We start from the raw sequence: 15,291 nt of genomic DNA, 5'->3' as shown, positions 1-15,291 counted from the left end.
AAGCCTCATGACTTTCCTCTGACTTGATCGTGAACGCAACATCGTTGTCCTGCAGCTCTCGTCCAATCACAGCGAGCGCTGCGCCAGCTGATTGTTGACGTCACTGCTTCCAGCGTTATTTTGGCTCTGGCTTGGTTTTCGTCTAAGCGTCGCCGCCATTAAACAACACTTGTCTGGGGCCATGTAAAAATTACAAAACAACCCCAAAATAAACCATCGTCGAGGCGATTCATCGGCCCGACCCACGGGTGGGCTGTTTATTCCACGGAGTCTTGTAGCGTCCATCGAGGTAAACATGTGAGAGGAAAAATCAGTTTTAATACGTCCGTTCGGGATCGATTTGACCCAGCAGAAGGCGACGGAGGAAGACGGGGGCCGTGCAACAACAACCCATGTTTGTTGGTGCTTCTCCCGACAAAACTTTGTAGTCACGGTAAGACTTTACATATCTCGTGAGTCGCGATCAATTACATTGCGATCGTGTTACGAACAAATGCGTTGTTTGGTTAGCCGACTATGCTAAGATGATTAGCTCACGCACCACCGTACTAATGCAATATCTGTCCGATGGATAACCCTCAACAAAATTCATGCCGCACTTTTACAAATAGTTCTGCAAAGGGCCAAAATCAACCCTGGGAACAAACTCCGGCAGTTCTTATTGCCACTAATAAATTAAATTAAAATGTTTGTGTCACATGGCCACATGTTCAATTTTAATTTCTCTCAGATGATTGAAATAATCGAATATATGAGTTGCTTGGTCTTTAAGTGTCAATTTAACGCCGAGATATTAGATTATTTTAGAAATATTGCAGATTCTGGCTGATCTTTCAACACAAGGTGAAGACAACTTGTAATGTAATTGATGCTTGACTTTACACAAATGTGTCACAATGCACAGGTGATCCATAATGACGGACCAGAGTGGGAAATGGGCCTGCGACTACTGTACCTACGAGAACTGGCCCTCCTCCACCAAGTGCACCATGTGCCGTGCCCACAGATCCACCAGCCCCATCATCACGGAGGAGCCATTTAAAAGCGTGTCCGACCTGGACCCGGCGCGCCGCCCGTGGGGTCTCCCCGCCAACGAGGGTGGCAGCGACGCCCTCCTCATCTGCCCGGACTCCAGCGCCAGGCCCCGCGTCCGCCCGGCCGGCGTGGCGGAGCTCGCCAGCAAGTGGTCTTGTCACATGTGCACCTACCTGAACTGGGCCCGAGCCGTCCGCTGCACGCAGTGTCTGTGCCAGCGCCCCAAGAGCGTCAGCCCCACCGAGTCCCCCCGCGCGTCCGGGTGCCGCCCCGCGGGGCCCTCGGACCCGTGCGAGGAGTACAACGACCGCAACCGCCTCAACACCCACCGGCAGTACTGGGCGTGCTCTTCGTGCACTTATCAGAATTCGCCCAAATCGCTCACGTGCGTGGCGTGCGACCACCCGCAGGCCATCGAGCTGGCCGCCCCGTCTACCCAGCGCTCCCCCGTGATCAACGAGCAAGACCGGGCGTCGCGGAGGAGCGGCCGCGGGACCGGCACGGGTACCCCCGGCCAGAGGAGGTCGCCGACTTTGGGCGAGCGGGAGGACAACGTCCTAAAGGACTTCCAGAGAATCGAGCTGGCGGCGGAAGCTGGGAGCGCCCGGGACGAGCAGGAGATGGACTTCAAGAAACTCAAACAAATACGAAATCGGATGAGGAAAACCGACTGGTTGTTTCTAAGTGCCTGTGCTGGTGAGTTTGCCGCAATAAAAATAACAACCGCGATAAAACAGACCAAAATATTAAGGTCAAGGACAACTACTGTATTTCCCCCGCTATAAGGCGCACCATAAAGACGCGTGTGTTTTATAATCGGATGCGCCTTATATATGTCAAGCTTGGTTAATAGTGGTATTGCATTCTCCTTTTGTGCAGCTCCATCTAGTGGATACATAATGTAATGCCCCCACCTCCAACCACTAGTTTTACTATCTCACCTGTGCCCTATAAAGCGGTGCACCTTATATATGGAAACTGTTTTAAGATTATCGATTGAAGGTCGCCTTATAGTGCAGAAAATCAGGTACCGTATTTTTCGGACTATAAATCTCACCCGAGTTGAATTAAAAAAAAAAACTACTTCACTGGAGTATAAGTTGCATTTTAGGGAGGGTATTTTCTTATTTGATCAGGAACCAAGAACAAACATACTTTAAAGTTAAAATAGGTAAATGGAGAACAACAGGCTAAATAGGACTGTTTATGTCTCATTTGCATTTTTTTTGCATAAGTACAGCCTAAAACAAACAAGATAATATTCGGTGGTGAGGGAAAAAAACGTATAAAGTAACAGGCCCAGCCAAAGTATGAAAAAAAAAGTGAATATGAAACCAGTAAATTAGCCAAGTGGCGCCAAACAGCATGATGGGGGTGTAGTGCTCCCCCTTTCTCACTGCCACTGAAGAGGGTCTTTAAGAAGCTGAGAGGGGGCACCTGGTGGCCCAGATGGTGCTGATGAATAGGCCAGTCTGGACAGCGTCAGGGCGGCCGCAAGGACCTCCTGGATGGCGCTCAAAACACGCCCCTCCCACCCTCTTGCTCTTGGATGCCACCAAAATAGACTCAAAGGAGAAGGGGAAAAAAAGACCCTTAAGGCGTCACATGACTGCCAGCCAAGCCCTCCTTATGACTTTTGCTCTCTTGCTTGGAAGTTGCCATACTGTAAAATTACCCACCAACTTTTATTGAAAAGTGCGTTACCATAATTAACCCTCTTATGGAGGATTCGTTGAAATCGGCTTTAAATGAATTGGATGTCATTCATTGTTAATGGCAGGCAAGGAGATAAATATTATGAATTTGAGATAATTGTAATCTAATTCAGCGTATTTATCTTTTCGTTATTTTGTTTTATTAGCATTTTGTTAATTTTTACATTAATAAACGTATACGCGTATATAACAAATAATATAATTATTATTGAGATCTGTCGTCCAGACATGGAGACATTTTTTATTGCCCTAAAATAGTCACTTATAGGGTTGGTCAATGAATATAATTATCAAATAAATGTGTACCATTTTGATTGATTGTTTAGAGGCATTTAGACCTGAAAATGATTAAATTATCTTTTAGCCTAGAAACGGTAAAAATTCTGTGAATATTCCCTTATATTTTTTTCTATCATGCAAAGTGTTTAAAAAGAACAGTAAAAAAAATCCTTACTTTTTTACTGTAAATTAACTACATTTTCACAGATTTCTGTACTAAATGAAAGCACATAATTTGGTTCCAATGCACATTTAAAGCTAAACTGTAAACCCAAAAGATGCATAACACTAAAACATAGTTGTATTAGCCGACAAATTACAAAAATACTGAGTTTGAATATCAAAATCATTCTTTCTGGATGCCCGATTTGGAAAGTACACTAGCTAAAATCAAATTTCACCCAAATCCAATCGTGAACCAGGAAATATCCTGCCAGTCCAAGTTAGCTTTGGCGGCGTTTGAATTACTACTATTTGCCGTTATTTCCATGCCAGGTGCCATACTACACACAGTCGACGGTTCCCAGCTGTATACAGGATGTGTCCGGCGCCTCGGGGGTCCGCCCGAGCACTTCCTCGAGTGCCAAGACATTCCTCGCTCAAGGCTATTCGTTCTGTTTTGTTCACGTAGGCGTGGTGGAAGGCGACCTCGCCACCGTGGAAGCCTACAAGTCGTCTGGTGGAGACATCGCGCGGCAGCTGACGGCCGACGAGGTGCAGCTGCTCAACCGGGCGTCGGCGTTCGACGCCGGGTTCACCTTGGTGCATCTCGCCATTCGCTTCCAGAGGCAGGATATGCTCGCCGTGCTCCTCACCGAGGTAATTCGTCGGAGAGACTTCATTCCGTAGACGTCCGGAATGACGACGTTGTCCCTCTAGGTCAATCAGCAGGCGGCCAAGTGCATCCCATCCATGGTTTGTCCCGAGTTGACGGAGCAGATCCGGCGGGAAATCTTCGCGTCGCTGCATCAGCGCAAAGGCGATTTTGCTTGCTACTTCCTCAGCGACTTGGTCACCTTCACGCTGCCCGCCGGTGAGTTGCGCCCGCCCATTGTTTTTTTTTTTTTTGTCCAACTCAGTTCTTGAACAAGCGCACTTTCCCGCAGATATCGAGGATTTGCCTCCGGCTGTTCAGGAGAAGTTGTTTGATGAGGTTTTGGATCGGGACGTGCAGAAAGGTAGGCCATTCTTTTCGGCGGCATGGTGAAACACGACCCGTTGACTTTGCATTCAATTCTCCATAATGACTTTTTTTCCCTGTGTGGAGGATTTCAGACTAAAAGGGCCACATTTTTTTTCCCTTCCTCCCACAGAGTGCATGTATGACTTTTTGTTTTGTAATTGTGTGGAAGTGTTAGTTTTAAATTCCTAAAATTGTAAATTGCACTACATTATAAATTGCATTAAAGTAACAATAATACACTTGGGTGAATCAAGCTAAATAGGCATCTGTTAACATAACAGTTTAGCAGATAAGGATAGCCTAAAAAACAAAACTTTTGGTGGACAGAAATAAATACCGTATTTTCATGACTATACATCGCATCGAATTTTTAGCTGCAGTGTTAGTAACGAGTGCTATTTCTGTATTTTACACACACACAGGACGTACCGTTTTTATAGACGCAGCCAGGCATGGCAAAACATACATCAGCTTAAACATACACGCTACACCCACACACTAAAAACACATTTTTAAAAAGGCAACGGAAGCAAAACTGAGTTCGGTTGTACTTTATTTAGCCATTTTACAATGTACTCACGTCATCATCACCCACAAATCCATCAAAGTTGCTCCTGTTGATGCCGATTGCCAGGCCACAATCCATTCGCAAATAGTAACTAGCTAGTAGCTAGCGTCCATGCTTTGTAAAGCTGGATTGATGCCGATCGCCAGGCCACAATCCATTGGGTGTATTGACAGAAGAACTATATATCCCAGCAGTCACTGCGCAGTACTTTTTCAACGGGAAAATAGTAGTCGGGGGCTGCTTGCCGTAGTTGTGAGAGCTGTAGAGGATGGTGTACCCTATCGACTGATTTATTTTATTTTATCGTGATAACAATTTTAGTATAAGGCGTTCTGTCTATTTTGGAGAAAGTTTAAGACTTATGTGCACCTTATAGTCGTGAAAATACCTTTTATCAAATGATGGTCACGAAACCCACGAGCCGCACTTAGTTTATATTTGTTTTTCCCCCAACGCAGAGTTAGAGGAGGAATCGGCGATCATCAACTGGTCCATGGAGCTGGGCACGCGTCTGGACAGCCGCCTGTACGCGCTGTGGAATCGCACGGCCGGCGACTGCCTGCTGGACTCGGTGCTCCAGGCCACGTGGGGCATCTACGACAAGGACTCGGTTCTGCGCAAGACGCTTCATGACAGCTTGCACGACTGCTCGCACTGGTGAGGCCGGGCCAGGCCAGGCGTGTCCTCCGGCGGGGCGCTCCAGCGTCCGGACAGCCTTTTCATCCGTTTTTTCCTTTTCGCTCAGGTTTTACACTCGCTGGAAGGAATGGGAGTCGTGGTACTCGCAAAGCTTCGGCCTCCGCTTTTCTCTACAGGAGGAGCAGTGGCAGGAGGACTGGGCCTTCATACTGTCTTTGGCCAGCCAGGTTAGTACCATTGTGTGTGGGGGGGGGAGAAAAACTCCACCTCGAGGAGAGATTCCTTCACCACCTCTGTTTTTGTGCGTGCGATTCTTGAGCGCAGCCCGGGGCCAGCCTGGAGCAGACCCACATTTTTGTGCTGGCGCACATCCTGCGCAGGCCTATCATCGTCTACGGCGTGAAATACTACAAAAGCTTCCGAGGGGAGACGTTGGGATTCACGAGATTTCAAGGTGAGCTCAGGCTGAGGTTTTCGGAAGAGTTGATGAGGGCTCCCCTTCCCGAGCCGCTTAATTATCTATATTACATTGACATTGCAGTAACTTTGATGTCATACCATTTAGAACTTTCAAACCAACCAAACACATAAACCTCCTTCCCTTCATTTTTTTTTCTTTTGGGGAGTAGGGAATTAAGTGCTGATGAATGTCCAATGAAAAAAAGCAAAATGTAGCAAATCCCTTTTATTCTATCTCTTAAACGACTGCAGAAGAATGTGTGACGTGTTGCAAGAGTAACAAAAATGGCAATTACATGAAAAGTGATACATGCAGGAAAAAAGTGACACCATTGTATAAATCATGTTAAATAAACAGGAAAGGGGAAAAACACAGCAAATATAAAAATAGATTGGGGTGAAAGTTAAAATAAGATACATAAGAAATGATAAAAAACACTTGAACCATTTGAAAAGAACACCCAAAAGATGAAATAAGACTATATCCATAAGAGTGCAGATTTCCACTCAAGGAGCCAAATTCAAATATTTCTGCCCCTCCTTTTTTTCCCCAAATAACTTTTTACGGCTTTTTGCGCAGGCGTGTACTTGCCGCTGCTGTGGGAGCAGAGCTTCTGCTGGAAGAGCCCCATCGCGCTGGGCTACACCCGCGGCCACTTCTCGGCCCTGGTGGCCATGGAGAACGACGGCTACGGCGACAATCGCGGCGCGGGCGCCAACCTCAACACGGACGACGACGTCACCGTCACCTTCCTGCCTCTGGTGGACAGCGAGCGCAAGCTGCTGCACGTCCACTTCCTGTCGGCACAGGAGGTTAGAAGCTCCGTTGACCATGTTCCCGTGGCATATTTACCTCGGAAATGTATTAAATGTTGTTTATTTTACATCATTCGAACAAAGGTATTTGTAAGAACTGTTTTTTGAGGAGAAAAAATGATTAATAATTATTTTGTAGATGGGCAACGAGGAGCAGCAGGAGCAACTTTTGCGCTCATGGCTGGACTGCAGCGTGACGGACGGCGGCATGCTCGCCGCCGTGCAGAAAAGCTCGCGGCGGCGCAACCACCCGTTGGTCACCCAGATGCTGGAGAAGTGGCTGGACACGTACAGGCAGATCCGACCCTGCGGCGCCGCGCTCTCCGACGGCGAAGAGGACGACGACGAAGACGAGTGAGTGATGCGCACTTTTCCAAAAACTCCAAACAACGCGGAAGGAAGGAAGGGGAAAGAAACTCTTAGTCTGTCGCACCAACGCGAACCAAAACTCTAAATATTTTCCGTGCTTTCCGGTTAGGCGAGGGAAAAATCCATATGGTAGATTTACCAGTACTTTTATTTAATCCGTAAAACTGCAGTCGTTTTGTTGTCGCTTGACATTTAGCCCAGTTAGTTCCCTCATCTTCAAGCCGTCATGGTCCAAGTTATTTATTCTTTGGTTTTGCACAGATTAAAAAGCTACATTTTGGGAGGGAGACGAAAGGGGAAAGAGGTGTGCGGTGAAAGCAATGGTTACTGACATTTTGGCGTTGTGGCGTTGGCGCATGGCAAGGAAAAGAGAAGCAAGCGCTTTCTCTCTTTTGAGAGTGCGTTCATATGATTAAATTTGATTCACTTGCATCTCGACTTGCTTTTTGTTGTTGTTTGTAAACGCTTAAAATGCGCTCTTGCGTTCTTCAAGAAGTTATTTCAAAAACTGGTTTCAAACCAGGCACATTCAGGCTCTCTTAAAGACGATGAATACAATTTAAGACCAATTTCACATCGATATCGGCAGCAGCAGACCACGATTAGGAACCTTAAATTCAAATGATCCTATAGATGCCCTCAGTTTATGCCCGTAAAAATTATATTGGTTCATTTCAAATATTACACTTTACCGACCTGTAAAATTGTAATATCCTAATCCACGATTTAGGATAAACAAATATTGCTTCAATTTAACCTTTATGTAAGTGTAATTTTGACACAGGACTAGGTTAAACGACTATTGTTCTAATTTTGACCTTTGCAAATAGTATGTTAAAATTGGAGGTAAAAACGGCACTCTGGTGCCCTCCTGTGGATTCAAAAGGAAACTACACGAGATTTCAGAATCTTTTTTCTTTTTTATTGGAACTGCACTGGATGCTAACTGTTCACCTGATACAAGAAACAAATACAAATACTCACGCTAAAAACAAAAGCATACTTTTCTGTGGGGGGGGAGGCTTTCCTCGTTCTGCTATGACAGCCAAACTACGGAGGAGTTTTCTGCTATTGCTTTTGACAAGAGTACGGGATGAGCCTGGCCAAAGAAAATAGAGGGTAGGAAGTGGGTGGCGCTTACGGGACGATGCGATGCTTCTAGAAACATCCAACTAATCAATAGCGGTCGAACGGACCCCGCCCAACTTGCCAAAAACACTTAAGATCGGCGTCTGATTTTTTTTCTTTTCTTTTCTTCAATTTGCGAACAAAACTGCAAAAAAGGGGTTATTCCTGAGTCGTCAAAGTTGGGTTTATCGGAATTAATCAACAATGCTCTGTTTAACCTGTTGATAGCCATTGATGGTGATAGATCAATCACACTTGCTAACTTCATCCAACTGAGAAAACATTCTGCCGGTTTAAGGCTTTAATGTTAACTCGTAGATTCATTAAAATGTCTTGCTATTGATAGTGATAGGCGTCCGTACCTCCCAGTCGAAGTAAATTGGACTCCTATCGCGATCCAAAGTACTTTTTTTGTCCATTGTTGAACATCATGGCTGTTTCGATTCCTGTCCAAATGAATTGGATGTCTATTGCCGTCAATGGCATCTCATGAGTTAATTTTTAATACTTGCTAAATGCTCATTTTCAGCTTTTTTTGTAGGTGGCGCTGGGGCTAAACAACACACATTAGTTAGAGAAGACAGGCTGGGGTGAAATGGGTGGTGCCTCGGCAAAAAAATTGAGGGCGAGTGGGCTTCCCAAGACAAAGTTATGTGGTGGTTGGCATCCCCACCTCCCCCCCCCAAAAAGAAAAACTTGAAGACAAGAAGTACAAAGTCCACCGGAACCTGTCGGAACGAGGGCACCATCTGTCTCTTGGTCCCGCTTTAAGTGTAGGGGTGGGGGAGGGAAAGAGGGGACTGTCGGGGTCCCGGGTGGGCCCCTCGTCGCTGCTATTGCTCGGTGAGGTGCTCTCTGGGCTCGCCATGTTTGGACGGCTGGTTGGGCGACGGGGCCTGCGAGGGGTGGGTGCCGGAGGGCAGGGTGTGGGCGATGGGGACCCCGCCGGGCACCATGCCTTCCAACGCCCCGGGGAGGCCGCCGGGAGCCACGCCCACCACGCCTGGCGGGTATCTGCGGGGACAAGTATGCGCACAGGTAATTAACACAGGCCGGCGCCAAAGTAGGAAGTAAGTGGCTCTTCAAAACACTTTTTACCTAAAATGGGGTAACAAAACACCAAGCATGACTGTGGCAGTCATGCTTTACTATGTCAAAAATGACAAATTGTTCCAGAATTGGGCACTCGTTTATCTCGCTGAAGGCGTCAGACGTCCAATCTGTTTTTGACTGGGAGGCCTGGCAGCAATTCTTTAATTGCTGCCATGCCTCCCAGTCAAAACGGTTTGGACAGCCATCACTGTGAATCCTCAGGCATAACTTAGTTGTTGTTTTTTTCCATTTATGATTCAATGTAAAGAACTTTTGTATCACAAAATGTCCTCCAATTCTGGGACGACTGTCCATTGGGAAGGGGGTGGGAGAGGGGAGAGGGGGGGTCACGCAGGAGAGTGGTAGTTTAGTATTTACTCCCGCTGTGTTTACCTGCGCCCCATCTAGGCATTTATTTTGTCTTGGGGAATGCCTGTAGCGACGGGCGGCAGCGTTTGGTTGACGTGACTGCGAGAAACAATGACAACATCCAACAAATGACGACATGCGCATATCACGGGCCTCCATTTAGGGAGGATTCCCATTCAAAATATAAGCATGTTCATGTTTGCTATTTTTGGTGGATTGTGACAAGAGTGGTAGAGTCTGTATTAGAGCCACATTAAAAAAAAGTTGTATATTATTAGAATGTGACTATCATTTACAAGAAAATGTAAATTTACCTAATTCAAAAGTATAGATGTAGAGGTGAAATTAACACTTTATCCTAGCTCCCAACCAACAACAAAAAACCTTAGGTACTGGGTGTTCCAAAATGTTTGACCTCATTTCATAGGCCAATAATTTTGACAATTTTAATTGGAAAGACTTCACATTTTCACAGGTTGTGTAGAAATGTTTCATGTTTTTGTGTGTAACTTATGACATTTCTATCTTTTCAGGTTAAAAAATGCCATTCCTTTCAAAAGAAGGGCATTTTGCATGTTATTGTATGCTTGGACTCAGTCATCCAAGACAGTTCAACATTTTGCAAAGAAGGCACCAACTACAAAACAAAGTAAGACTTGGCACCAAAAATGTCTAATAGCCAGTGTCTTGATTTTTTTAAGCCAATTATTTTAACAGATTTTGATGTAATGATTCAATGTAAAGTTTAAATTTTAAAGTTTGTTCTAGTAAAAGGTATTTAGTCTTTTGTCGCAGGCACCAAGAGTACGTCTGCGGGGTTCGAACCAGCTTCCACTCGGTGGTAGGCATATACTCCACTGTGTGTGCTAAAGGGCCCTCCCACCTTGGAACGGCCAAGTATTTTCGGTAAGACGGCGCTCGAGTAATTTTGCTAAGTGTGCAAGCCACCTCCCTCACTCAGCATGGTCGTAATTTGGCTAAGTGTTTTGATTTTTTAGGCTAAGTATTTTAACAAATCTGGATGTAATGATTAAATGTAAAAAATTTTTTTTAGGTTTTTTTAGTAAAAGGTAATTTATCTTATGTCGCAGGTGCCTCTCCCGCCGAAGGCGGGAGAGGCACCAAGAGTACGTCTGCGGGATGCGAACCAGCCTCCACTCGGCGGTAGGCGCATACTCTACTGTGTGCGCCAAGGGGCCCACCCACACACCCACTAAACTTCGACCGGCCAGGTATTTTCGGTAAGAGGGAACTCGACTCATTTGACTAAGTGTGCAAGCCACCTCCCTCACTCAGCATGGTCGTAATTTGGCTAAGTGTTTTGATTTTTAGGCTAAGTATTTTAACAAATTTGGATGTAATGATTAAATGTAAAATTTATTTTTTAGGTTTTTTTAGTAAAAGGTAATTTATCTTATGTCGCAGGTGCCTCTCCCGCCGAAGGCGGGAGAGGCACCAAGAGTACGTCTGCGGGACGCGAACCGGCTTCCACTCGGCGGTAGGCGCATACTCTACTGTGTGCGCCAAGGGGCCCACCCACACACCCACTAAACTTCGACTGGCCAGGTATTTTCCGTAAGGGGGCGTTCAAGTAATTTGGCTAAGTGTGCAAGCCACCTCCCTCACTCAGCATGGTCGTAATTTGGCTAAGTGTTTTGATTTTTTAGGCTAAGTATTTTAACAAATCTGGATGTAATGATTGAATGTAAAATTTATTTTTTAGGTTTTTTTAGTAAAAGGTAATTTATCTTATGTCGCAGGTGCCTCTCCCGCCGAAGGCGGGAGAGGCACCAAGAGTACGTCTGCGGGACGCGAACCGGCTTCCACTCGGCGGTAGGCGCATACTCTACTGTGTGCGCCAAGGGGCCCACCCACACACCCACTAAACTTCGACCGGCTAAGTATTTTCGGTAAGAGGGCGCTCGAGTAATTTGGCTAAGTGTGCAAGCCACCTCCCTACTCAGCATGGTCGTGTCCGGAGGCGGGGGGGGCACCCTTAGTCTTGCTCCCCCACAGTTTTGGTCAGTAACATAAGAGTTTACAACACCGGGATTTGAACCAGATTTGATGCCAGAGATGTGAGGCTGATGACCTCGGAAGAGTGTTAGAAGAGCAAGTGTGGAAAGCCACATTCCAGCCCTTTTCTTGAAATTTTTGGTGCCAAGTCCTAATTTGTATTGTAGTTGGTGCCTTCTTTGCAAAACGCTGCACTGTCTTGGGTGACTGAGTCCAAGCAAGCATACTCTAACACGCAAAATGCCTTTTCTTTTGAAGTGAAGGGCATTTTTTTAACCTGAAAAGATAGAAATGTCAAACGTTCCACACAAAAACTTGAAACAAGCTGTGAAAATTTGAGGTCATTCCAACGAAAATAGTCAAAGTTATTGGCCTACGAAATGGGGTCAATTTTTTTGGAACACCCTGTACTTATGAAATATTTAGCCACACAATTGTGTCCATAGTAAATTAACGACTTAAACTTTTGTAAGGTTAACGGTTTGGTCTCATATTACATTAGGTTGCGACTTTTTATTTAATATCTAAAATTACGTGACACTATGTAAAGTGACATATTCTTACAATGCGTTACTAAAGTACTTCAAGTTAAAAATGAACTTTTTTGTGTCTAAATAAATATAACGTTACAGTGCAGTGCAACACTTACAGTTTTAAAGTGGCTACTATTATGATAACTACTATCATTTTATAATTTAACAAAACCTGTATTTCCAAAAAATATATAACACATCTCTAAAATTAGAAATAGACGACAAAGATTTAAATGACTTAAAAGCACTAAGTGCCATTATTTAATGAATTTTGAACAATGAGCCATGCATACTAAAATTTATAGTATTATAAATAAGTATTATTTATTTTTCTCAAAACACGTTAGATTGCTAAAATAATAAATTCAAGCCATTTGAGCTCCAAGTAAGTCAATGCAAAGGTTTTTTTAACTGCTAGACTTAAAACAATAACAAATGGTTTAAGCCCAAATGTGTTACAAAACGTTGAAACGATTTTTTCAAAAGGTTAAGTGTGGTGTGGTGTGGTAATTTGCGGTATTATTTACCTGTAAGCGGCTCCGTTGAGTTCGGGGTGAACGGCGGGTTGGTCCATGACGGCCCACGGCGCCGTGGTGACAAAGAACTCCTTGTTGACGCAGTTTCTTAGGCTGTCCGGGATGCGGCCTGCGGTGACCGCACGCACAGGTTCGGTTAACAGGTCGCCAACACCACGCGACCGCTCGCCGAACGTACCCGTGATGGCTCGTCGTATCTCGGTGGCGGCAGCTTCCCGCATCTCCAGCGACGCCTGCTCGCTGTACCAGGCCGTGTGAGGCGTGCAGATCAGGTTGGGGGCGTCTTTCAAGGGGCCTTGGGCAAAACTGAATGCAAACGGGAAGGAGGGGTCAACAAAACGATCACAAATCAGAACTAACAAATGTTTATTTTCCAAAATAAAACGTATGCAGACAATAAAGTTGACCACCAAATGCAATAAATCAAGTTGTGATTTCTTGACTTTTTTTCCTTGTTGTCACTGTACATAGACATTTTCTATGCAATATATTTTTTATAGCATAAATATATTGCTGTCATTTTGGTAGATAATTTTATAAATAAATACTTGCATGTTGTCAAAATGCATTGGATGTCTTGCACCATCAATAGCAGCTAATGAGTTAATAGTACTTGAAAATGTACACAAATACGTTTTTAAAACCCTAATTACAAAAGGCTCGGATTTTTTAAAGTTTCACCTGAAAGGCTCGGTCTCGTGGACGTCCAAGGCGGCCCCCCGTATCCGTCCCTCCTTCAGGGCTTGGGCCAGGGCCTTCTCGTCCACTAGGCCACCTCGAGCAGTGTTGACCAGGAACGCTCCCTGACGCATCTGTACCCCAAAAATCAACCCATACAAGTCAAAGTACCACATGCTGCAGTTCTCCTAGCTCTAAAGCAGGGGTCGCCCTGCTCATGTCTAAAGGTGCACAATAGTCAATGAAAGAACTAATATACTCAGTTTAGTTGTAGGGGCGAAAATAAATTGGATTTCTGAATATGGCATACAAAAAATACGAGAAAAGCCTAATGCATAGTAATGCTTTTGAAAAAAAATTACATTCAGGGTTAAAGGAAGTGTTGAGTAAAAATAGTGCGAATATACTACAAATAAACTATAAACAGAAAAATATGGAATCAACAGGTTAAATGCAAGAAAAGATTGAAGGAAAAGAAAAAAAATGCTAAGACATTAGAAAAGTTTCCATCTTAGATCTGTATATTATTTTATATATTTTTGAGACATTTACAACAATTGAAGAAAATAGCCCGCGCCGATGAGTAACAAGGCAGCGTGTGCATACCTGTTTGATGGTGAAGTCGTTGATGAGGTGGTGGTTGTGCTCGTTGAGGTTGCAGTGCAGGGAGACGCAATCGCTCTGATACAGGAGGTCCTGCAGCGTGTAGACGCGCTGCACCCCCAGCGAGCGCTCCAGCCCGTCTTGCAGGTACGGGTCGTAGAACAGCACGTTGAAGCCAAACACCTTGGCGCGCACCGCCACCGCCTGTCCCGACCGACCTGACCGAGGAGGGACAGGGTTGGAGTTTGATTTTTGAAAAACCGGAGACTACCACCGGCGCGAGGCAGGGGGGTTCAGCTTACCGAAGCCAATGAGGCCCAGGGTCTCGCCCCGGATGCGGGCGGCACCGGACGCCACCTCGCGGATCTGCTCCACGCTCTGGACGCGCGTGCCCTCGCGGAGCGCCTGGTAGAGCCACGTGTTCCGCCGGTACAGGTTGAGCACGTGGCACAGCGTCGAGTCGGCCGTCTCCTCCACCGCCGCCGAGGGGATGTTGCACACCGCAATGCCTGCAAGAGTTTTGCATTCTTTATTTTATACTACTATTAAATATTACTTTTTAAATTCAATTCAATCTTTGCAATGGTAGTGACAGCAAAGATAATTTGCTACAATAATTTTATCACCTAGCTCTCCAGCTGCTTTAATGTCGATGTTGTCGTATCCACTGCCGATGCGGATAATAATGCGTAGCGCCTTGAACTTCTCCAGGTCCTCCCTGGTCAGTGTGATGGTGTGGTACATCATGGCCCCAACCGCCTCGTTCAGCACCTGCCAAAAGAACAGCTCCTTTAATTTTTCATTAAACCACATCAAGTCATATTTCAAATTAACGGCCACGATGTCCACTTTTCAAATGTGTAAGTTGCATTCCCCCAAATAGCCCCCCTCCCCCAAAAACATGCTATATTAGCATCCATTGAATGATTTCTCCGTGGCGCCACCTCTCTCGGATGGAAGACTATAGTGGTCACCTTGTGGTAAGTTTCCTCCGACCTTTCCAGTAAATTTCATCGTTATCTGCAAGCCATGACAACTGGTGAGTGAAATGATGGCCCCCCACACCGAGAGATTGGACACTTTCAATCAGCAGCACCTCCCCTGGCTATCTACGCTTATTACGGCCAACTGCTGAGGTGAACATTACTGCCGTGTTTTCCCTGATAAGAGCATGGGAAAACAGCAGAAAAGTCTGCAGGTCACTGATTGAATTTATCTCCATGCAAATGTTTTCCTTGCCTTTTTCCTTTGTGAGGAAAATAAATAAATAAAT

The 15,291-nt window shown here is 45.3% G+C and overlaps 2 protein-coding genes across 11 annotated transcripts in view; one reads left to right on the top strand and one right to left on the bottom strand.

Annotated features, from left to right (window-relative positions):
• The first annotated feature begins 109 nt into the window (after positions 1-109).
• Positions 110-12,304, top strand: LOC144093002 (ubiquitin thioesterase ZRANB1-like). 3 transcript variants are annotated; one of them, XM_077626229.1, is made up of 11 exons: positions 110-289; positions 905-1,731; positions 3,661-3,848; positions 3,909-4,062; positions 4,136-4,207; positions 5,239-5,437; positions 5,526-5,646; positions 5,744-5,873; positions 6,459-6,691; positions 6,834-7,048; positions 10,186-12,304. In XM_077626229.1, the coding sequence occupies exons 2-11, from the start codon at positions 915-917 to the stop codon at positions 10,364-10,366; spliced, it is 2,310 nt and encodes a 769-aa protein (XP_077482355.1). In that variant the 5' UTR covers positions 110-289; positions 905-914; the 3' UTR covers positions 10,367-12,304. The 3 variants fall into 3 exon arrangements, with proteins under 3 accessions (XP_077482355.1, XP_077482354.1, XP_077482356.1); XM_077626228.1 differs by having other exon boundaries at positions 110-433; XM_077626230.1 differs by lacking the exon at positions 10,186-12,304 and having other exon boundaries at positions 112-433; positions 6,834-7,495.
• ctbp2l (C-terminal binding protein 2, like) overlaps positions 8,342-15,291 on the bottom strand; it is a 59,334-nt gene continuing 52,384 nt past the window's right edge. For 7 of the 8 annotated variants that reach the window (XM_077626221.1, XM_077626224.1, XM_077626225.1 and 4 more), the window contains 7 exons: positions 14,645-14,789; positions 14,321-14,527; positions 14,022-14,236; positions 13,419-13,549; positions 12,916-13,043; positions 12,729-12,846; positions 8,342-9,205 (listed from right to left, as the gene is read on the bottom strand). In XM_077626221.1, coding sequence (XP_077482347.1) covers positions 9,025-9,205; positions 12,729-12,846; positions 12,916-13,043; positions 13,419-13,549; positions 14,022-14,236; positions 14,321-14,527; positions 14,645-14,789 — 1,125 coding nt within the window. In that variant the 3' untranslated portion in view covers positions 8,342-9,024. Of the gene's footprint in view, positions 9,206-9,676; positions 9,752-12,728; positions 12,847-12,915; positions 13,044-13,418; positions 13,550-14,021; positions 14,237-14,320; positions 14,528-14,644; positions 14,790-15,291 lie in introns of all 8 variants that reach the window. The other variant, XM_077626220.1, reaches the window with a different exon arrangement.

This window comes from Stigmatopora argus, chromosome 18 (genome assembly GCF_051989625.1).
Source record: "Stigmatopora argus isolate UIUO_Sarg chromosome 18, RoL_Sarg_1.0, whole genome shotgun sequence".
Classification (NCBI taxonomy): domain Eukaryota; kingdom Metazoa; phylum Chordata; class Actinopteri; order Syngnathiformes; family Syngnathidae; genus Stigmatopora; species Stigmatopora argus.
This window is presented reverse-complemented; position numbering and strand designations above follow the sequence as displayed.

Excerpts from the sequence above, each read along its gene's own strand:
- LOC144093002 (XM_077626229.1), top strand. The coding sequence starts at position 915 with ATGACGGACCAGAGTGGGAAATGGGCCTGCGACTACTGTACCTACGAG. Across the intron at positions 5,647-5,743 it reads TACTGTCTTTGGCCAGCCAG|CCCGGGGCCAGCCTGGAGCA; the intron begins GTTAGTACCATT and ends TCTTGAGCGCAG. Across the intron at positions 6,692-6,833 it reads ACTTCCTGTCGGCACAGGAG|ATGGGCAACGAGGAGCAGCA; the intron begins GTTAGAAGCTCC and ends ATTATTTTGTAG.